At 51.6% G+C, this 21434-nt stretch overlaps 7 protein-coding genes and 1 non-coding gene across 8 annotated transcripts; 6 read left to right on the top strand and 2 right to left on the bottom strand.

Annotated features, from left to right (window-relative positions):
• Nucleotides 1-97: 97 nt before the first annotated feature.
• On the top strand, nt 98-1487 carry BDQ94DRAFT_181665 (intradiol ring-cleavage dioxygenase; the record flags this gene model as incomplete). Its single annotated transcript, XM_026773945.1, has 5 exons — nt 98-385; nt 438-590; nt 641-783; nt 842-1007; nt 1060-1487. Exons 1-5 carry the CDS (start codon nt 148-150, stop codon nt 1485-1487), a joined length of 1128 nt encoding a protein of 375 aa, XP_026623371.1. The 5' UTR covers nt 98-147.
• Nucleotides 1488-2135: 648 nt separating this feature from the next.
• BDQ94DRAFT_173046 (uncharacterized protein) lies at nt 2136-2960 on the top strand (the record flags this gene model as incomplete). Its single annotated transcript, XM_026772085.1, has 1 exon — nt 2136-2960. One exon carries the CDS (start codon nt 2136-2138, stop codon nt 2958-2960), a length of 825 nt encoding a protein of 274 aa, XP_026623370.1.
• A 986-nt stretch (nt 2961-3946) lies between these two features.
• Nucleotides 3947-4079, top strand: BDQ94DRAFT_t212. The gene has a single exon. It is a non-coding gene; the product is annotated as a tRNA-Ser (tRNA).
• A 174-nt stretch (nt 4080-4253) lies between these two features.
• BDQ94DRAFT_161395 (putative phenol monooxygenase) lies at nt 4254-9396 on the bottom strand (the record flags this gene model as incomplete). The annotated part of the gene is made up of 7 exons (XM_026769383.1): nt 4254-5261; nt 5308-5697; nt 7284-7559; nt 7697-7731; nt 7763-8156; nt 8213-8235; nt 8292-9396. 7 exons carry the CDS (start codon nt 9394-9396, stop codon nt 4254-4256), a joined length of 3231 nt encoding a protein of 1076 aa, XP_026623369.1.
• Nucleotides 9397-11995: 2599 nt separating this feature from the next.
• BDQ94DRAFT_181660 (flavin-containing monooxygenase) lies at nt 11996-14555 on the top strand (the record flags this gene model as incomplete). The annotated part of the gene is made up of 7 exons (XM_026773944.1): nt 11996-12254; nt 12312-12505; nt 12565-12729; nt 12781-12946; nt 12999-13067; nt 13115-13807; nt 13864-14555. 7 exons carry the CDS (start codon nt 11996-11998, stop codon nt 14061-14063), a joined length of 1746 nt encoding a protein of 581 aa, XP_026623368.1. The 3' UTR covers nt 14064-14555.
• A 488-nt stretch (nt 14556-15043) lies between these two features.
• Nucleotides 15044-17867, top strand: BDQ94DRAFT_75417 (Zn(II)2Cys6 transcription factor). The gene is made up of 7 exons (XM_026776456.1): nt 15044-15235; nt 15334-15388; nt 15507-15606; nt 15685-16734; nt 16781-16872; nt 16919-17214; nt 17263-17867. The coding sequence occupies exons 1-7, from the start codon at nt 15148-15150 to the stop codon at nt 17637-17639; spliced, it is 2058 nt and encodes a 685-aa protein (XP_026623367.1). The 5' UTR covers nt 15044-15147; the 3' UTR covers nt 17640-17867.
• A 140-nt stretch (nt 17868-18007) lies between these two features.
• On the top strand, nt 18008-18958 carry BDQ94DRAFT_148844 (ubiquitin-related domain-containing protein). Its single transcript, XM_026767263.1, has one exon. The coding sequence runs from the start codon at nt 18084-18086 to the stop codon at nt 18696-18698; it is 615 nt and encodes a 204-aa protein (XP_026623366.1). The 5' UTR covers nt 18008-18083; the 3' UTR covers nt 18699-18958.
• Nucleotides 18959-19100: 142 nt separating this feature from the next.
• On the bottom strand, nt 19101-20433 carry BDQ94DRAFT_173040 (uncharacterized protein; the record flags this gene model as incomplete). The annotated part of the gene is made up of 2 exons (XM_026772084.1): nt 19101-19183; nt 19662-20433. 2 exons carry the CDS (start codon nt 20431-20433, stop codon nt 19101-19103), a joined length of 855 nt encoding a protein of 284 aa, XP_026623365.1.
• Nucleotides 20434-21434: the final 1001 nt, after the last annotated feature.

The following is a 21434-nucleotide window of genomic DNA, read 5'->3' as shown; positions in this document are numbered from 1 at the left end:
ATTTCGATGGTGATGGTGTTCTCGAAAAAAGATATAAAGCGCTCTGTTCCCGGAGGATAGATCTCATTAGCATTCAACAACATCCTCACCAGCGCTCATTAACTGCCTCCGTTCTCTTACCTTCTTTTCCAGTTGATATCCATCAAAATGGTCCAGCTTAACACCCTCCTTACCGGCCTGGCTGGCCTTGCCAGCGTCGTCTCCGCCCATCCCGGCCACGATATCCGTGCCGAAGCTGCTGAGCGCGCTGCCTTCATGAAGCGTGCTCCTCGTGGTCTGAGTGACTGCTCTGCGAAGTTGAAGGCCCGTGGCCTTGAGAGGCAGAGCATTGCTCGCCGCGAGAACGCTGTGAATGCCATTCGCCAGAAGAGGGGCCTGCAGACCCGTATGGTCCTCACTCTACCGCTCAAAATTGACTCAGACTAATTAAGATACAGACGCTCCCCTTCTCAAGGCTCGCGACCTCGACACCATCCTTAACACCACCCACCACTCGTCCCTGGACATGAGCCCTGAGACTGACCCCAACGTCCTCTTTGCCTCCAACGCCACCTGCGTTCTTGGCCCAGATGTCACCCAGGGTCCTTACTGTATGACTATCTTCTCTTCCCACGAGTTTCCATGTAGCTAATCAGACCAGATGTGACTGGCGAGCTCATCCGCAACGACATCACCGAGACCCAGGAGGGTGTGCCCCTCTACCTGGACATCCAGCTCATTGACACCAGCACCTGCGAGCCCGTCCCAGACATTTACATTGACATCTGGCACTGCAACGCTACTGTAAGCCAATTGCCACTAATACTCAACTTTCTGCACCACATACTGATGATATGTATAGGGTGTCTACTCTGGCGTGACTGCCTCCGGCAACGGTGACTCCAGCGATACCTCCAACCTGGACGCGACCTTCCTCCGCGGTATCCAGCAGACCGACTCCGACGGTGTCGTGCAATTCAGCTCCATCTTCCCCGGCCACTACACTAGCCGTGCTACTCACATCCACGGTATATCCCATTCCTCCCCTGAGAAACTCCCCTTATACTAACTCAACAGCAGTCCTCTCCCACTCCCCCAACGAGACTACCGCTCTCCCTAACAACACCATCTCTGGTCTCTACACCTCCCACGCCAACTACGTCGGCCAGCTCTTCTTCGATCAGGACTTGATCAGCAAGGTCGAGGCCACCAGCCCCTACAGCACGAACACCCAGGACCTGACTGAGAACGCTGACGACAGCATCCTCTCCGAGGAGGCCGACACCATTGACCCCTTTGTTGAGTACGTCCTCCTCGGTGATGATGTGAGCGATGGTGTCTTCGGATGGATCTCTCTGGGTGTGGATGTCTCTGAGGACAGCGAGATTACCCCTGCTGCGGAGTACACTGCTGATGGTGGCGTCGAGAACGACTCCTCTAGCTCTGGTATGGGCGGTGGCGGTGGCTCTCCCCCTAGTGGCAGCGCCGCCCCTAGCTCTTCTGCTTAAGTCTTGAGTTGATTGTAGGGTGTTTGTTTGTACTTGGTTGTTGCAGATGTAGGATAGCAAGGAAATAATATTCAACTTAGTCGTTCGTTTATTGAATCTGATACTGGAGTTGAAGATGGATTGAGTGGTCTTTAGAGTACTGATATGAATCATTGGTCAAATCCGATTCGTTGGACGAATATGAAATTTATCTATTTGATGTAGTCTCTACCAATTGTACGAAGATGCTCGTTACCTGATTCTTCTGTTTGCTGTTTGCTGTTTGCTGCCTTGGGTTTCGTCTTTCCTCATACCCCTCGTTCATAGATTAGCATAATTTTCTATTTTAACTCAATGTGCCAAGAATCATCGTCTGCCTTGACTGTATCTCCCTCAACGATCTCCTCAAACTATCCCAGGCTGGTTAGGTCAGTAAAAATTAATGCACTCTTATTCAGAAAAAGAAAACTCGACATGTTCGGCGATGTATAGTATCCCCAACCTTGATCCCGGAAACCCCCTCCGTCTATGACCTGGCATGACATTACAGTGAAATATAAAGCCAGCCTACTAATCGTCATCACACAACGCAGGACCCCAATCTATTCATCACACACACACACACACACACACACACACAGCCTACATCTACAGATACAACAATCCAAAATGTCCTCCACCCCGAACCCCGTCCCGAGACATGATCCCCCCAACATCCCCCCCAGCACACTCTGCACCACCCACGCCTACCACAGCCCGACCCGCCTACGCCGCCTCTACTACGACCCCGACCCCAACAAAACACCCTACCTGCACATCACCAACGTGCCCCCGACCCTCATCACCCAATCCCTCGAACAAGACCGCTTCGTGCAAACCAAAGCCCTCATCACCTACGACTACCCCTCCCGCACGCTAATCATGAAAGACCTCCCTCGTCGACAGGAACTAGCCAAGGAGATCTTTAATAGCGAGTTCCTGATGTTCAGATATAGCATGGGCCGTTGGGCCCTCGTGCCACATGGTTCTGCGACAGTGGCAGATGGAGATGTCGTGAAAGAACCGGATTTGAGTTGGCAGCCGTATGATATACCCTCGGGGCGGAGTAGGAAATGGCCGAGTCTGGTGTTTCATGTTGGGTGGCCCGACGGGAGGGAGTATTTGAGGGGGGAGGCGAGGTTGTGGTTGGAGTGGAGTAAGGGGGATGTGAAGGTAGTGGTGTTGATGGATGTGGATAAGGAGGGATTGGGGATTGAGAAGTGGGTGGTGGGTGAGGAGGGGGTGAGGATGGAGCAGCGGGTGGAGGTGAGGAAGGAGGAGAAGGAGGAGGATGGGGGTGAGATGCGGTTGGTTGTGCGGGGAGGCCCTTTTGTGTTGACTTTTCGGGAGGTTTTTCTGAGGGAGCCGGATCCGGAGAAGGAGAAGGAGAAGGATTGGGTGTGGGGAGTTGATGAGATTAAGGAGAGTATGGGCCTTGTTTGGAGGAATGATTAGGACTGAGAGGTGGTGCTGCCTTTGTTGAGTTGGACAAAGGTATAATGTTGTGATTTGTATTGCTCGATTCGAATGCTGAGGATCTGAAATGAGATGTCGATCATATTGGGGTATTTATATCTTCATGAGGCTATGAGGCTATAACTAACGAACGTGATACTGAGATGGTCTAGCATGAGATGTAGTAGTACTGATCGCCTTGGAATGCTGCTGACATGGAGTCTTCTGCGACACTCAGAATTACCTCAGATGATACAACGCTCCACTCAGAGTCCAGATATACCAGAAGCGTACTCTAATTATATTTATAACAAAACAAGCTACAGATTGATAGAAAACACACCACCCAGCATCTACCATGCACCGGAAATACTAGCCGTGCAATGAAAACATACATTTCCCGAATATGGAGCCATCAACAAAAACAACGGTATTCTCAATCCACCATTAAGCTACTCAAGATAAATAGGATGTAACTAGGGGTCGCTCTATGAGAAGCAGAATGGAAGCTCGAACAACAGCCACTCCCCTGTCCGACCTATCACGTACCGAGCTCCTTCTCGAAAGTAGATTCAGTCAACCAACAATGATAGATATACATATAAACGCTCTTTTTCTGACTGCCTTATGAGCTGTCGTGTTTATAAGTTATATGCTAATCATTGAGAAAAGCCGATACTTGATTGACTGCCGACTCTCTTCGAGTAAGAAGTTCGATTGTTAGTAGGCTGAATGAACTATAAACCACAATAGACAGACACTTTGACCTGCAGCATCCTCATCTAAAGGTTCCACCGAAAATATAGAAATCAATCCTTCTGCTCTTTTATTATACATTCTATATTATTTGTTCATCAAAAGAGTCAATAACAACTACACTGATTGATAATTAATTCAACCATGAAACAACGCTGACTAATACCCCACACCCCCAAACCAAGGATAGTGGCCATAACCCCTACTCAAACCAAACAGCAACGAACGACGGCAAGGTGGTCGAGTGGTTTAAGACGTAAGACTTGAATCTGGATTGGACGATTATCTGAGACACGGTGATTGTTCTGTAACAGACGACATCTTATACCTTCGGGTGCGCGTGTTCGAATCACGTCCTTGTCGTTTTTTTTATTCACCCCTCCACCACCCCGCATTCCCTTATATATACGACGAGGGTGATTTTTGGATGATATGCATATATATATATATATATTTGAGGGGATAAAAAGAAACAAAAGTAAAGTCAGATTTTATGTCTACAGAATATGTAGTATTGATAATAAATCAACTAGGGTATCAACCAGCCGCATATGTACTCATCTTCCGTAACTTCTCCCCAAACTTCCACAAAAACACCGGCGCCGGCACCCCCAACGCTATCGCAATAAACGCCAACAGACTATTTCCCCACCCATAGTCCAGCGCCTGATACATGTATGGTGCGAATAACGGGAACCCGAAGCCCGCGAGCGAGCGCATACACGCCACTGCTGCTAATGCGCTGGCGGCGAACCGCGTATACGAGTCGACGATATACGTCTGCAGACATTGGAAGGAGATGATATTGCCCATTCCGTACATGCAGGCACCGATGTTCGGAGCGATCCAGTGGCAGTGTGTCTGGGCTGTCCAGCCGTAGATGAACAGGCCCGAGGGGATGAGAAATGCGCCGACGAACAGCAGCGGGACGCGGAACTCGGGCTTCCCCATGCCGTTGTTTTTACCCTTCAGACGGCGGTAGATGCGATCGTTTAGCGGGGCGCAGATCTGAGAGCCGAGCCAGAAGCCCAGACCGAGGGAGATGTAGTTTAGGCCGCCGATGCCGGTGGATTCGTTGTAGTATTCCGGGCTGGTCCAGAGGGAGGGGAAGGTCGAGAGCACGAGGTACATTGTGCCGTAGATGTAGGCCATGTAGGCGGCGAGGGCTTGGACGATGGGTTGGGTGGAGAGGAGGCGGAAGGGGCGAATGAGTGCGGCGCGCATAACCTGCCCGAAGGTTTTGTTTTGGCGCTCGAATTCGGTTTGGTAGTTGGTATCGTTGGTTTCTTTGCGGAGTTTCTGGGCGCGCTTTTTGAGGATGATTGGGGCGTAGGTTTCTTGGAGGAAGAAGAGGCCGGCTACTTGGATCAATCCGTCGGCGATGGAGGTCGCGTAGAATACCCATCGCCAGGTTGTGTTTTCGGCGATGAAGCCGCCTGCGATGGGTCCGACGGCTGGGCCGAGAAGAGGTGCCAGACTGTAGATAGCGACGCTTTTGCCGCGCTGTTCGGGCTTGAAGCAGTCCGAGAGGACGCCACCACCGATCTGGGTTGTTAGATGGGGGTCTTGGAGTGTAAGAGGGGTTGCTTACTGCTAGTGGAGCGCTACCGCCTAATCCGGCGAAGAATCGACAGACGATCATTTGTACTTTGGTCTGTGATACGCCGCAGCCGATGTTGAAGACAAGATATAGTAGGTTGGCTAACTGTAGGACAATCACTCGACCGTAGATCTCGGAGAGCGGCCCGAGAAAGAGCGGCCCGACAGCGTAAGCCAGGATAAACACGGACAGGGTGAGCTGTGAGATGACCTCGTCCGTGATGTTGAAGTCTGCAGATATCGAACTAAGGGCTGGTGCCACCATGGAGGAGGACACGGGCGAGATGAACGTGAAGCAGGATACTGTCACCACCGCCGCCCACTTCTTCTTCATTGGCCAATTTTTGGGGTTCTCTGGATCGTCGGGGCCATTCCAAGTAACCTATCCTGTTAGCGCTAGATGTAACAACAAAGAAACCAGACATACCAGTTTAGGATCTGCTCTGGATTTGTCCGACCGTGCAGTCCGTGACTTTTCCAAGCCTGCTGCAGCCTGGGCTCCAGCTTCCAGATCACGGTCACGTTCGTTCACCACACCCCCGCGTACTTCAAGGACAGGCTCGTCCTTTTCCCCTCTGTCATCAGACGATGAGTCCAGATCCAGCTCATTATCGCTGTGGTAGACAGAATGATCATCGAGATGTCTTCCGGAATGCACTCGTTCCACCTGTGCTGTACTGTGTCTGGACCCTGATCTCGTTCGCGTCCTCAATGTCCCCAGTCTGTAAGGCCGGCCCGACAAGGACCCATCATCTGAGCTAGACAGCGACGTAGACCTCGACCTGGTGGACCCGGCATCCGAAAGTGAATGTTCTTTGGACATAACCACAGAAAGTAACCTCAGGCAGAGAAGGAAGCTATAATCAAAGCTCCCAGCCAAGCCAAAACTGTGACAAAAACACCGTAAAAGGGAACTGAAACCTGCGCCTGGGGCAGCCCGGTTAATTATATCATCCTGACTGAACCATGGCTGTAGTCTAGGAACGGTGATTAAATCCCCGTTAACGCCGATAGTGGGCCGTGTTTCTAGAATTTGCACTGGATGAAGCCATCATTGGCCAGCAGGTGAAGCTTGATGTCGGTCCACCAGTCAGTCCGGCTCCACGCTTATCAATGACTTGTGCACGGGAGCGGCATGGCCCGAGTCATTATGATCGAAACGGGCAATCTGCCCTGTGAGCAATGCATTCGGGTTATTTTGATTGGCACGAGGCCGTGACTGCCTGTCCGTTGGCGGGAAGCGAAACGACTTGAAGAGGTGTTGCACTGTTTGCAAACGTTGCATGCATGGAATGTGACCAGAGAACGTGATTGGCTCGAGGCTCGGCTGTCGGCTGTCCGGCACGTCACGTGTGTCACGTGAGGCGGCACCCGCCGCTTTTCTGGGATGTTTTGGCCAAGTTTGGCTGCAGGATTGGATTGACCTGATACATTCCCTGCTGAGCTGCCTGATCAGCGTGCGGACGTCCGATACACCGTCGTGTTCCACTGTTGGCTTGTATGCGGCCTGCGGGTTATCTTTGTTTGCTGCCAATCACTTGCTTTTCTCCGACAAGACAGTTGACTCATACAGTCCTGGATTTTTATCCGGCTACATGCATTGGGGACAACCTTGATGTATGTATGGATGACGATGTATGTTGTTAACTTAACTAGTAGTTATCACTGGCTGGGCTGGCAATTCGACCTATCGACGCTACCATCTGGCTACAAGACCATCAGGCACCGTTTCGGATCTCCGATGGCCTGGATTCAAGGCAAAGCGCTCCACCATGCACCTACGGTCCCTACCCGTCCAATGCCTCCTCATTGACCGCAGTCATGTCCTCGTGCCCGATGAGATTCTGGGAGCACCGATTGTGGGTCTCTGCTAGCACAAAATGACCTTGTGCATTCGGTTATCGCTCCTCATATCGCGGTCTGGACGGTTCTTAAACACCGCTCGAGATACTGCTCCACCCGTTTTACGTCGTCCAATGCGGCTACCGTGCCCACATATCCATCTGGTCGAACAACAGCCAAAGCTCCCTGGGCAGCATCTACACCGTAAATCTTGTACACGTCGTCCATCTCGTAGCCACTGTAAAAGCTCATCTCCGAGTGTCGCTTGAGCTCGGCTGGTAAATCACGCCAAGTGAACTCCCGAGACAGACGGGGATGGATCACAACCTGTTCAATCACGGATGCAGGGAACCGGGGCAGCACTGCAGACCCTATTGTCCGCAATGTCTGGGCAGAGACACCCTTCGGATACAACAGATCCTTTGATGTGAGACAAAGAATACGGAATCGGCCAGTTGACAAGAAATCTGCCCCATGTCAGCTACTGTCGGCTTTTGAGGGTTTTGCTGTTCCCCGTGCTTTGCTACACTTGGGCTTACCATCATGCAAGTTCCGCCGGTTTCCGTCGGCATGTCTTCGGTATTTGACATTTAACAGTCTCCGACCTGGACGAAGAATACCAGAGAGATAGTCAGTCCCCTCAATGGGGTTCTTCTTGGCATCCTGCATCTTCTGCACGATCGGACTCTCAGGATATTCAATTCCACAGCCACTGGTGAACCCATTGCCAGTACTAAACACTTCCAAGAATTGTTCGTGCGTCAGGCCGTCCGCGCCATCCTCTGCAGCGCCGATCTTTCCAGAGAACATGGACGAAAAGGCACGGTCGAACTCTATCAGTTCCTGGGCAATTGTGTGGCGCTCAGTGTGGTACGTATCCAAAACGGCGTCACGCTTTCCTGGCGATGTTGAGGCGGGAGTGAGACCATTGACTGCGTATGCCAATTTCCACGCTAGGTTGTAAGAGTCCATCATGGAGACATTCATCCCTTGGCCCGCCTAAATGACAGGTGAGTATGCAGGAGCTTGGCATTTGTCAACTGGGAGATACATACCTTGGGACTATGAGTATGGCAGGCTGGCAACGAAAGAGAGTTAGCATGCTGCACCCCAATTCAGAAGGAATATACTAACCATCCCCTACGATGAAAACCCGATTGGCTCCCTTTGAATCTTTCACTGTGAAATGATCCGACACTCGCTGGCCGATCTGATACGCCGCCCACCAGTCCACGGCGTCGTCCGTCTTCGGTCGGATATAGTACGGTTTGAAGGCTTCGGCCGCATTTTGAAAAATCCCGTCGAGAGTGACCTGGCTCCTGCGAGCTCGAGTATCCTTTGGTGTAGACTCATTCACTGGCCTCTGGTCCTCGTCTGGGGTGGCCTCGTCTGGCACCTGGACATACAATCGGGTCAAGTAGTCACCGGTCGCAATTCGCTCTCGAGGGATTACCATCACTGAAGTAGCTGGGGCATGGATGGCACAGCGCCTTCTAATATCAGGAAAATCGGTATCGACAACAAGATCGACCACGCCCCAGATGTGATCTAGCGACTCACCCACCAAGTTCAGACCCATCGAGCGACGGACCACGGAATGGGCGCCGTCCGCACCAACCAAATACTTCGAGCGCACCGTTCGTCGTTGACCTGCCGTCTCAATCTCCGCCACCACTGGGAATTCAGAATCGCCATCCTCGTCAATTTTCACGTCGAGGAGCTTAGTATCACGCTGCACTCCCCTTTTTGAGTACCGCAGGAGATCCGTTTCTAGGATCCTCTCAATGCGACCCTGGTGGATTGTGACTTCATGCTGAAATCGCGCAGGCACGGCAACATCGGGCACTATCGCCGTTCGTTCAATGATCTCATCCTTATTGGGCGAAGGATTCCAGAATGCAACTTCCTCCATGTGACATCCATCGGTCAGAATTTCATCCGCTAGCCCCAGGGTTTTCAGAACTTCGAGTGTCCTAGGCTGGAGGCCATCAGCCTGGCCAGATTTAAGCGTTCCCGGTTTGGCATCGACGCACAATAGAGATGCATCGTTCAGTCCATATCTGGCCAACAGGAGATTGAGCATTAGCCCGGCAGGACCAGCGCCGACAACGACGACTTCGTATCTCTCTGGGACTCCATCGCGGGGGTCGTTCGGGCTGAGGCGAGGTAGGGGCGGCGCGAAGGAAGGGAGAACACGAAGTTCACGCGAGGATGCTGCAAACTCGGTGAAAACAGGCATTTAGTCGATTATATGGCTTTAAGTGTCCGGGATTGTAATCAACTTAGATCGTATAGTAGGAGGAAAGCACCTGACTTGCGTGTTTTATAGCTGGTGGGCAAGTAATGGCAGGGTCACTTGGTTGAAGGTCAATTGCAGGGCATGTTAGAAATGTACAAGTGTCCAACCGACCATGGTAGGAACTCGCCCATCTATATGACTGTAGGGTAGTCCCCACGAAGCCATCGAGTCAAACTATAGTCGCGTCTAGTTTGTTTGAATCCCCCACGCTGGTTGGCCGCGGTGTCGTGGCCTCAGGCACCCATTGACTTATTGGGAGGCTGACTCAGTAAGGGTGGAGTCACGCTTTTCCAGTTCCCTTTAGTATTTGCTGACTGCTGATTATTAGAATCTCACCAATCGCCCTGATCGGCGTCGACCTTGCCGGTTCGCGTAACAGATGAGGGCCCCGATGCTCCGATAACCGCCGATCCTACACTTCTGACTGGCTGCAACCAACAATATGAATCGTGGACTTACGCACAGTAAGTTGACAGGTTGCGGCTTTTGAAAGTGTGGGGTTGCTACGATGATGAAGTTACTTGACAACTCCAGCCCAAAGCCGATGGTGGCTGAGCGGTACGCAATCATGGGATCTGTCTATTTTCAACCATTTCCTGCCTTGACCTAATTGTCTATACGACAAAGGGTCCGTGCTGAAGATGAAGTGTGAAAACTACATGGTAGAAACTTGGAATGTCTTCCGAGGAAAAGGGAGCTTCTGTCTACCACGGAACCGCCATCCTTATGACCTCACAGACGCCACACCCCAGACGATTTGACCTTTCGAGACTCGAACTATCCGTGAGCCAACACTAAACTGATGAACTTCAGTGGGAGACTGGTATGTGCATTTAGTTAACACTGCGTTGTCGCAGCTTCTGTGAGGGTACTAAGTTGACCGAGAGTTCTGACAGACTCCACCTTCTGGAATTGTCAAGACTCAAATCAGGACTTGCCATGCGCCACCGTTGTAAGACAATAAAACTTGAATACTTATCCATGGTCTATACTTTGCAGGTCAATACGGATTCAGAACATACATAGGCCATGTATGAAACGGAGTTGACTCGAAAGACATGCCGGCCACATTGGAGGCACAGGAGCTCATGGGGAGGCTGTGGACCCACCAAGAGCCTGAAATGAGCGGACAAATGGCCCGGAGAGTGACACGCAGACCAGAGGGTCACTTCCGCCTCCGCTTGTTGCTACCGCGTGAGGGGGATTTCCGGCCATGAGTTTCGGCTGTTCTATTACCGGGGCATTGAAACTGGGGCCTAGTATATCCGGGACCCAGAGCAATTGTGCAGGCTAGTCCGCTCTCCTGAACTCAATATTGGGTAGAACCGCTAGTAGGGTGGCCCACTTTCGCTTGGGAGAATGGCAGTCTTCGGCAGCCAATCCCCCATCTTGCGATACGTACACCCTCCGGTAAAGCCCATTCGTCATAGGAGCCCTTCCTCCCGGTGGCGCTGGGCGGTTTGCTGTCAATCGTTAGATCAGGTGGAGAGGAAGCAGTTGCATTGTTGCTTTTCCCATCTTCTGCCGGATGAGGATCACTGATAGGCTGGATATACGGATTAAAGTCGGTTACCAACGGGACTATTGCCGGCGCTACTCGATTTCAGGCAGGTCCTTGGACTTTTCGGGTATGCGACAGATCACACACAAATGCATGCCATTGGCTAACCGCTGATAGTCGTCACATTGCGAATCCCAAAACTACAGGTGCAGCTTTCACGCGTGCCCAGACAGATCGCAAGGCGACTGTTCGGTCAAGCAGAAGTTCTTCAAACTTGGGCAATGTTGTTGGCTTTTCGTGTGTTCAGCGGGTTCTGACGATCTCCTGAAATTGAGCACTACACGGGTACCTCGTATTCGAACCTTTACTCCGCAACGCACTTCCTGGTACCCATGTCCTAGTGCCTAGGCCTCATACAACAGCTCCAGGCAAAAACGGTATGGACTACTCTAGCTAGTGGACATCGCTATCGTGTCTCTTGGCCAAATGACCACCCGCAGCCCCCACTGGATCCATTGCCTCCCCGTCCGATCACCAGCACCCGTGGATCCCCGTTGACCTCGCCTGGAACTCAGGGTTACCCCAAAGCCCTTCTGATCGCCAGTATAGACTCCACTTGACTGCCATCGCTGGGGGATTTCCGGGCTGGGGTTCCTACCACTCTGGAGGATCCTCACTATTACCACGTCGGTACGATCACTTCCAGCTCAACGACAACACTCCAGAAAGACAAGTCGAGGCGGAAAGTTACACAGCTTCCTCCCCGGGCACTGATCGTCAACCCCACCAAAGAAGACTCCTCCAAAACACTTGACGGTTGAGGGGTGACGGAAGAATGCCGCGGTCGTTCCTCGCGCTTAGCCGGTGTTGGCATGAACGCTGACAGATTCGGAGCACGAGTGAGCTTATGCACAGAGAGGGGATCGGAATCGGTTATAGCTGTTGCTGCACAACACATATAAGGGTGGCCATTTCATGCGTTCTACTGCAGCACTGCTTCACACTTAGCCATCCCTCTAGTCCTGCATCCTGAGAATCATGAATCGCCTGGCACAATTCTTTGGCGCTTCTGCTGCCAGTACCCCTGAGAAGACCCCTGACCCGTGGATCGTGCAAGAACGCTCCGTTGATGAAGCCAGACCACTGAGAGTAGTTGTCATCGGCTCGGGGATTTCTGGTATCGTTGCATCTATTCGCTTCAGGCAACGCATCCCCAACCTCGATCTATGCGTTTACGAGAAGAATGCAGATGTCGGAGGCACGTGGTTGGAAAACAGATATCCCGGCTGTGCATGTGGTAAGTGTTGCAGTACATTCTTCTACTTATGCCTTGGCTAAGTCGGCTGGTCTATAGACATTCCTGCCCATACTTATCAGGCCACATTTGAGCCTAACAAACAATGGTCCACTTTCTATGCCGCGGCTCCAGAGATTTACCAGTATTGGAAGAAAGTAGCGGACAAATACGGCTGTGAGAAGTGCATCAAGTTTAAGCAGCAAGTTGTGGAAGCTGTGTGGAACGAAAAGGATAGCAAATGGCAACTGAAGGTCAGATACATCGGATGACACCCTGGGACACAGCAGCTGATAAATCTTTGGGAGTATAGGTCAAGGACCTAGATAGTGATTCGGTGTACTCAGACCAGTGCGACGTGTTGATCTCGGCCACCGGTTTTCTGAATGAATGGAAATGGCCAAACATCCCAGGTCTCCATGATTTCAAAGGGAAGCTGATGCACAGTGCCCGGTGGGATGAGAGTTATGACTACAGTGTATGTTGAACATTTCGGAAAGAATTGCTGATCAGGGCTAATGTTCAGTAGGGCAAGAGAGTCGCTGTGATTGGAAACGGCTCGAGCGGTATACAAATCGTGCCTGGAATGCTACCGAAAGTCACGCACATGGACCACTATGTCAGGAGCCGAACATGGATCTCACCTAGCTTTGCTAGGGAAGAAGTCGAGAGACGAGGGTCGAAACTAGACAACTGTGAGCGTGGACTGGGTTGGAAAATTGAATGTCTAGCTGATTGAATGTCCAGTCTCGTTTACCCCGGAAGAACTCGAGACCTTCAACAAGGACCATAGTGCGTATCAGAATTTCCGGAAAGGTAGGGGTTGCTTCCCAGTTCGGTTTTTACTGCGCTGACAGGAACAGAAATCGAGGTACAACTACAGTCTGTCCACGGCGCGACCATACTAGGCACGCCAGAACAGCTAGGGGCCAAAGACGTTTTCGCTCAGAACATGAAACAGCGGTTGTCAAGAAAGCCAGAGTTGTTTGAAGATCTCGTACCCTCATTCCCACCTGTTTGCCGCCGGCTTACCCCCGGGCCCGGCTACTTGGAGGCCTTGACAGATGAAAAGGTGGAGATCATCACTAGCGGGATTGTTCGGGTTGATGCAGATGGTATCATCACCGCCGATGGGGTGCATCATCCTACTGATGTCTTGGTGTGTGCCACCGGGTTCGACACCAGCTTCACCCCCCGGTTCCCCATCACGGGGCGTGACGGTCTGTCGCTGGCGGAGCGGTGGAAGGATACGCCCGAGTCCTACCTCTCCATAGCAGTCGATGGGTTCCCGAACTACTTCATCTGCTTCGGGCCCAACTCGGCGCTGGGGGAGGGCAACCTGTTACTCTTGGCCGAGAAGGTGATTGATTATTTCACCTCCTGCGTGCAGAAGATGCAGCGGGACAACATCCGGTCCATGTCAGTCAGGCAGGATGCGGTCAAACGGTTCACGCGACACTGCGATCAATACTTCTCCCGCACGGTGTACAGCGAGAAGTGCCGAAGCTGGTATAAAGGGGGAGATGAGGATGGACGGGTGATAGGCGTGTGGCCCGGTATGGAATCCTTCTCCTGTTGCGAGTCCATGAACATCGCGTATTGACTTAGGCAGGATCGTCACTCCACTCACTCAAGACCCTCTCGCATCCCCGTTGGGAGGACTTCACCTACGAGTATGTTGACGACAACATGAATGGCTGGATCGGCGATGGGTGGACGGAGAATGAGAAGAATAACGCGATCGAGGTGAACTATCTGGACGATGATCAGGTGGACTTTCCTTTGACAGTGGTTGAGCCCCTGAAGAATTAGGCCGCCGGCATGCGGTGTCTCCTTTAATATTACAGGCAATCACCATCATCTGATCAGTATCATAGAGGTAGATCGGCCATGAGAGATCTGATGAAAGCGTCCAGAGGGTTGCTCTTCCCATCCATTGTTGGGTTGTTCTGCGTAGGCGGGAGGGTGCACTACACCCATCTGGGGTTCTGTAAGTTTGACTTCTTGCCACTCAGGATGGGATCTAGGCTGTTCCCGCGCTGTACTCTGAAGCGTAATGTGAGGAAGTAGTTTGTAGAAGTGTTGTGGTGTGTAATCTATCTCCAGTGGACTGCCGTCTCCCTTGCCGGGCCCACCGAGAAACCGCGTCACTGGATGGTAAGATTACCCGGTAACATGCCCGATGGCAGCCCCGTTGCCGGTGAACTCGGGCGTAAGGCGCATACCAGGGAAAGAGGGCGTAACTACGGAACGAGCCGGCCACCTTTCCTTTTACTTTGGGTGGGAAGATGGGCAAAAACCCACGAAAAGGAGACCCCAGAAAACCGGCTGGGGAAGGCAGTCATCCTTGGCCACTTAACTTTACTCCTCTCCTGCTTGTCTTTCTCTCTCCACTTCTTTAATAAAACCCCCCCGACCTGTCAGTCCCTTCTTCCGTTCACAAAAGTAAAAGTCTCCAGTTGCTTTGGGGGGAGTGGCGTCATACCGTCTCCCTTCGATCTTGGTCATCTCCAATTCTCATCTTCTCTCGATCTTCCCGTCCTTTTACCCTCTGTAATTTATCTCTCTATCTAATTAATCGGTCCAGAGATCGTTCGCCGTTTGGATCCCTACCGAGATTTGACCAATTTCTCTCTACCTGTTCTGCAGATCGGGCCGGGTACTCACAGTGGTGCCAGAGCCAGTGCCAGGGACCCCCGACGGCGAGCCGATCGTGTTTGCTAACCTTCCGGCCTCCGATCGCCGTCTCTTCGTCGCCCCCCTCCCACTCCCACAAACCCACCCCCCTTCAATTAGACTAAAGCACCATCTCTACCCCAGACCTGGATCTTCCCCCGTTAATCTCACCACACCTCCACCTTCCTTCCTCCCCGATGCATGTCTTTCCCCCCTAACCATGAAGCCCGCGAGCAAGCATTTCTGCTGCACCATCTGTCAGCGGGGTTTCACCCGCATTGACCATCTCAAGCGACATCATCTCCGCCGTACGCTCCCTCCCATCCTGCATCTCGGCCCGCTTCTGGCTCGTGTCTGGCTCATCCTTCAATGCTTGTCATGCGCTAACTTAAACGCTGTCCGTCAGATTCCGGTATTAGGCCTTATTCCTGCGTTTTCTGCAACGAATCCTTTGCGCGTTGGTTCGTGTCTTGCTCTCCCTCCCGCCCCTGGCTCTCGTCGGTTTCCCGACCGACGCTTGTATGTTTGCCATGATCATTCCCCACAACTACGATACTGATGCGTTCACTCAATCTTCAGTGACAACCTCCGCGATCACTACACGGACTGTGCCAAGCGCGGAGATCAAAAGATCCCTGAGACAGGCCAAAGAGGCCGGAGGCGACATGCCTGTCAGTCGGCAAGTTCCCCCCTGACCTCCCGCCGATCGCATACCCAGCCTATTGTGCGCGCATGGTCGCTAATTGTCGGAACTTAGTGCACATCGATGAAACTGCGTTGCGATGGACTGAGCCCATGCAGCTCGTGTCAGAAGCGGAACCTACGGTGTAACAATGAGCGCAAGCAAACAGCCGACAACCTGGAGCTGGTCTCGGGCTCGGCCTCGGGGAAGCGTGAGGAGTACGGATCTTCCTCGGATCGCGGGTCGATCAAATTCCTCCTCAACGGTGGTACGGACAGTTTCACGGAGGAGTTCCTCCTTCCGCCCCGCAGTGATCGCGCTCGCGGTCTTGAATACCATAATCAGAAGGGCCGACAAGATGCGGAGCAGACAATGCTCGACTTCCGGACAGGTGATCCGTCAGACTATGCCCCCGCGTTCATCGAGTCAGACCCGGCTTCCCTCTCGTTCTTCCAGGATACCTTTCTTGATTTCTTTAACGGTCCTTTCGGGAATGTGAACAAAATAGTCGGTGATACCTATGCAGGTGGGGGCAGCTTCCCCGCCATGATCCCCTCGATACCGGATCCCGGCCTCGCATTCACCACGCAACCTACCTATGAGCCGGAAGAACCGTACGCAGCCGGACTGTATCAGGCGATTCTAGCACGGGCGTGGTCGGTCCCTCTCGATACCCAAGCGCAGGAGCGTTTGTCCACGTATCTAAGCTTTTTGTTAACGCCTGCTCGCATCGACAAGTTCGTACGGATGTATCTGGAGTACTGGCAGCCAAGTTGTGCCATGGTTCACTTTGCGTCACTGAATGTGAACACCGTAGCGTTACCACTACTTGCAGCACTCGTGTTCATGGGCGCGACGTACACAACTGATGAGCAGGAGAGGCATGCTGCAAAGCAGGTGGTCGATTTTGTAGAGCTCTACATCTTCTCCAGCGAGACCTTCTCACCGGAGAATGAGGTGGCTTTGGCATTCTGTGGGCGTCGAATGTTCGACGGCGGGAATAATGATTGGATCCAGTTTCAGAATCTTCAGGCCGGCTTCATCATTGTTATTGCGCAGTACTGGTCGGGAAGCCCAGCGGCGCGCAATCGAGCGATGGAAAACCGGTTCAGCGAAGTCATCAAGGTATGTAGTCGGATATGCAGACGGGTGACGTTACTGACATGTGTAGATCGCTCGTCGAATGGGCCTTCCCAAATGCCGTCATAACCAACATCAGGCTGTCTCGGAATTCCAATGGATCCAGACAGAGTCTCGCATTCGGTATGTCTCCGTTCCCCTTTCTGGTTTACCCCGCTGACCGTAGCAGTACAATGAGCATCATTCTGCTGCTCGACTGTGCATTCTCCTTCTTCCAAAACTACCCTTGCCGTCTGTCCCATATTGAAGTCGAGTGTGACTTCCCTTGCGCCGAGTCCCTCTTCGCGCTCGAGCACCCATACTCGGATCGGAACTTCCAGGCCTCGAGGGGGATCACAATTCTGGAAGCGTTCCACAATTTATTCGAGGATGACCCCAAGGACACGATGCCTTCAACACCGGACTCGTCAGCGTCCGGCAGTATGGCGAACCTGACAGTACTCGACATGTTCATACTGATCCACGGTACGTCAAGCCATCGATAGCACATGACCGTTAAGCTGACTGATCTAGTCTTGTACACTTTTATCAATTCGCACATGGCCTTACTGGGTCCTATTCTCCGAAGGACCCAGATGTCTCACCCGAAGCATCTCTTCAGCTTCGATGCCGCAGACAAGAGCCAGCCCGGAGCGATCCCTGACGACCTCATGCTATCCAATATCCGAGTAGCACTGGCCCGATGGCGCGAACACTGGGTGACGCTGAGCAACACACTGTCCAGCCGCGAATGGGCCTCGATGGGCTTCTTCAAGAACGGGTACAATTTCTGGTTGGTCTCCCAACTGCTCATCACAAAGAAGAAGAGCGTGGACGTGGTGATGCAGATGGAGGTCAACTGTGAGGACAAGTTGCAGAAGCTAAAGGTTCTGCTTGATGAGAATGACTGAGATGATAATTTCTGATTTTGCTTCTTCCTCTATCGATATGTCGATGTCGCCTTGAAAATAAGGAACTACATATGTACTTTGGGCGCGGGCGTCTGGAGCCAATGGGTCTGAGATTAGGACATAACCCCACGGCGATTGTATTCCTGTCTGTGTATTACTACATATGACATGTATTATATTAATGTATGAAAAGATTCGAGTTACATGTGAGACAAATCCAAGATGAAGCATTGTGTATTTGTACTTGATGCACAAGACCGCATAGCTGACTCACCATCCCGCATAATAAATTCTTTAACCCAAAATAGTAATTCCTAAAAACAGAAGGCGGTCACTACATGCCCATCTCTGCAACCACCCGACGTCAACAACCATCCTCACCAGCTTCACAAGCTTCTTTTCTCCATCCCCCAATCTCACGGACACCCGTCCACCCCACTCACCATGCCCGACTCGCCCCCGCGGCGACGCCGCTCGCGCTCGCGCTCACCCCGGCGCCAACCTCCCAAAGGCCCGGGCGGATTTCGCTGGAAAGAAAAGCGCGCACCCCGCGACGACAACCCCAACCCGGACACCGACCGCGCCCTAGACCGCGGTTACCGCGCGCGTTCACCTCCTCGCCGGGATACCCACCGAGACAGAGACTACGATCGCGGAGATAGATACCGACGCGACTACAGCCCGGATAGAGCCAGGGACCGCGATCGTGATCGTGATCGTGACCGGGACAGAGACAGAGACTCCACCAAGCCGAAGAAAACCGACAGCGAAAAGAAAGAGAAAAAGGAGAAGAAGAAGAAGCTCAAGCCCGCCAGCACGGAGGAAATGATCCTCGTGACGGTCAACGATCGACTGGGAAGTAAGGCGACGGTGCCGTGTTTGCCGTCGGATACGGTGGGAGATTTGAAGGTGTTGGTGGCGGCGCAGATTGGTCGCGCTCCTAGGGAGATTATGTTGAAGAGGCAGGGGGAACGGCCGTTTAAGGATTTTATTACCCTGGGGGATTATAGTATTACGAATGGGGTGCAGTTGGATTTGGAGATTGGGACGGGGGATTAGATTTATGTCTTTGGGTAGAGAAGAGGGGATTGGTGGTGGTGGTGGTGCAAGTTTGTGGGTTGTGTGGTATTAGGTTCCTCTATTGGTCATGGATGGTGGGGATGGGATGATTTATTCTCTGGTGATTGTGGGGATTGGAGTTGAGGTGGAGTTGGGGGTTCTTCATACATACTGTGTAAACCTGTGGAAATGAAAATGTTCATCCATCATATCATGTTTTCTTTTTATGGAGTAAGTAGTAGGTCGGTGTTCCATGTATCGGGCTCTTTGATTGGTTCGTCGCTCTGGGTGTTTGGATGTCTAATTAAGGTATATGTAATGTATGTAATGTATGTAATGTTTGTAATGTACCGCCTGGTCACTGAGACTTTGCCGGAGGTAACCATTGTTACCGGGGTTCAGTCACACGGCGTCGACCACGTTTTCCAAGCCTTTTTGTGATGCTAGTTGCGCCACAGCTTGAATTTTATGTTGACGGCTTTCGACTGAGGTAACAATTAACTTATTGCTAGTTTATGTTGGTATCCCAGCGTGTCGTCCCAATTACCGCGATCGACCCATAACGCTACCTTGGTACGGAATTAGTCGACAAGGTTATACCCGCTGTGGAGCTACTAAATTAGTTACTCCGTACTGCCATTAGCCCTAAATCAACATCATGCATCCAGGGTAGGAAATAACCCAGCAACGCTTATACACTCCATATCTGATTAAAACATTTGCTTTTCGAATAGATAAACCGCATTCAAATAACCTTGGAAGAAAACGCTTCTCACAGCTCACCACCAGCAACAACAATCAAACAAAACCCTAACTAATACATCAGGGAAACCACCACCAACCCAACAACTCCCCACCCCATAGATCCCCAAATCCATGAAACCCTCGCAGCACCCGAAGTCGCCTTTCCATCCCCAGCAGCAGACCCAGACCCACTCGAGGAACTCCCCGACGGAGACGTACTCCCCTCCCCACTACCCGCCCCCTCGTCCGAGGACGAAGAGGAAGAATCATCCCCCGAATTAACAACCTCAAAAACAGCCGAATACTTCACCCTCCCCGCATCCTTCACATCTACAATCGCAAAGCGATAATCATCCCCACTCTTCACACTCCCCGGCAACACACACGCCACATCCCCGGAGTTCGCAATATCCGTCGTGATCGTTGTCACATTCTTCAACCCAGTTCCATTCCCAGTTCCATTCCCATTCAACGTCCCCTCCATGAGATAAATACTCACCTCCGAGACATTCCTCTCCACCTCCCAGGTAATGATCGTCGTCTGACCTGTCTTGACAACCTCCCCTTGCGTCGGATAGTATGTTGTGGAGGCGTTGGTGGAGGATGAGATGGTGAATGCGTCTGATTTGTATGATTCGGAGGAATCGGAGGGCTCAAGGACGACTATGTAGTCTGAGCCGGTCCCTACTCGTGATGGGGGCGACCAGGAAATAGACCCCGAGTTGGAGATGTTGGAGGCGATGGTGTAGAGGTTTGTATCGTTGGTGGTTTTGGACAGGTGGATGGAGAGTTTGGAGGTGCTGGGGGCGGAAGTGTTCCAGGATATTACGGTTGCCGTGTTAAGGGAGATGATGGCGCCCGAGGTGGGTTCGGTTATGGAGTAGGTTGGGGTAGTACTGCTGCTGCTGCCGCTGATTGTGGTGGCGGTGGTGAGGGTGAGGGTGGATGATAGGGTGAGGGCTGCTAGGAGGAGGGATTTGAGAGGGTGCATTTTGTTGGTATTCTAGCTGTAGTTGTAGTTTGGGCGTAGGATGATTGGGATAAAGTCCAATGATGAGGAACAGAAGAGTGGCAGTCAGGGTCAGGCCGTAGAACATAAACTCTGGGGCAGCAAACAAGCGAAACAAGAAGAAATAAGTGAGATTGGGGTTGCGAAGGGATAATGTTTGGTTTATCAGCTCATTCCATTCCTTGCGTTGGGGTGCATCCCCGGCAATAGTATTATCCAGGGCGGGTGTCTGGCATGCACAAACCGGGCCTATTCATATCCCAGGCAACCGTCATCAATTATGGGTCTCGTTAAGATACCCGATTGGTTGTATGCAGGATCAAGGGAAAATATCTATCCCCAGCGGGATAACGGTCCTGTGCAGGTTGCTGTATGCAGGTGCTGTGTGGTTCCTGTTATGTAATTATCCACTCAACAGGCTGGATTTTCTTGAGGTAAGCGAATTGTGGGGATGTGGACAATCCAGGGGAATTTTTTCAGGGCTGTCAGGTAGCTTGTTTAGTCTAGTTTATTGGCTCAGTCTTTTCCTAGCGATAAGCAGAAGTACTGTATTATTATTACATGAACATAAACTGTCATAAAAAAAATAGGTGATTGAAAAGTTTTTGATCTTTGGGCTTCACAGGCTATCTAAAGTTCAGGTGGCCGAGTGGTGTAGTGGTAATCATCCCAAGTGACACTTCTATGAACCCCTCAATAATGAAATTTCTCTGATAATATATATACTGAAGTGCATAGTTCTTATTCATATACCCTGCTTTGCTGTCTCTATTCATAGTGAAGTAAGAATATGTAGATTTTTGTTTCTGTAAGACCTATTCCACAGACTTTTTATTTACACACAAATCACCAATAAGACCATAATATAATGTAAAAAGAAAATTCGGGATTCCATACTAGAATCTACATGAAGACGGCCCTCCTGTATCTAGTTAGGCAAGACAATGTTAGCATGCGCCAAGGAAGATTTCTGTCTTCTACTG

The sequence above is a fragment of the Aspergillus welwitschiae genome (assembly GCF_003344945.1).
Source record: "Aspergillus welwitschiae strain CBS 139.54b unplaced genomic scaffold BDQ94scaffold_30, whole genome shotgun sequence".
NCBI lineage: Eukaryota > Fungi > Ascomycota > Eurotiomycetes > Eurotiales > Aspergillaceae > Aspergillus > Aspergillus welwitschiae.
The sequence above is the reverse complement of the archived record's forward strand: the minus strand, read 5'-3'. Positions and strand labels throughout refer to the sequence as shown.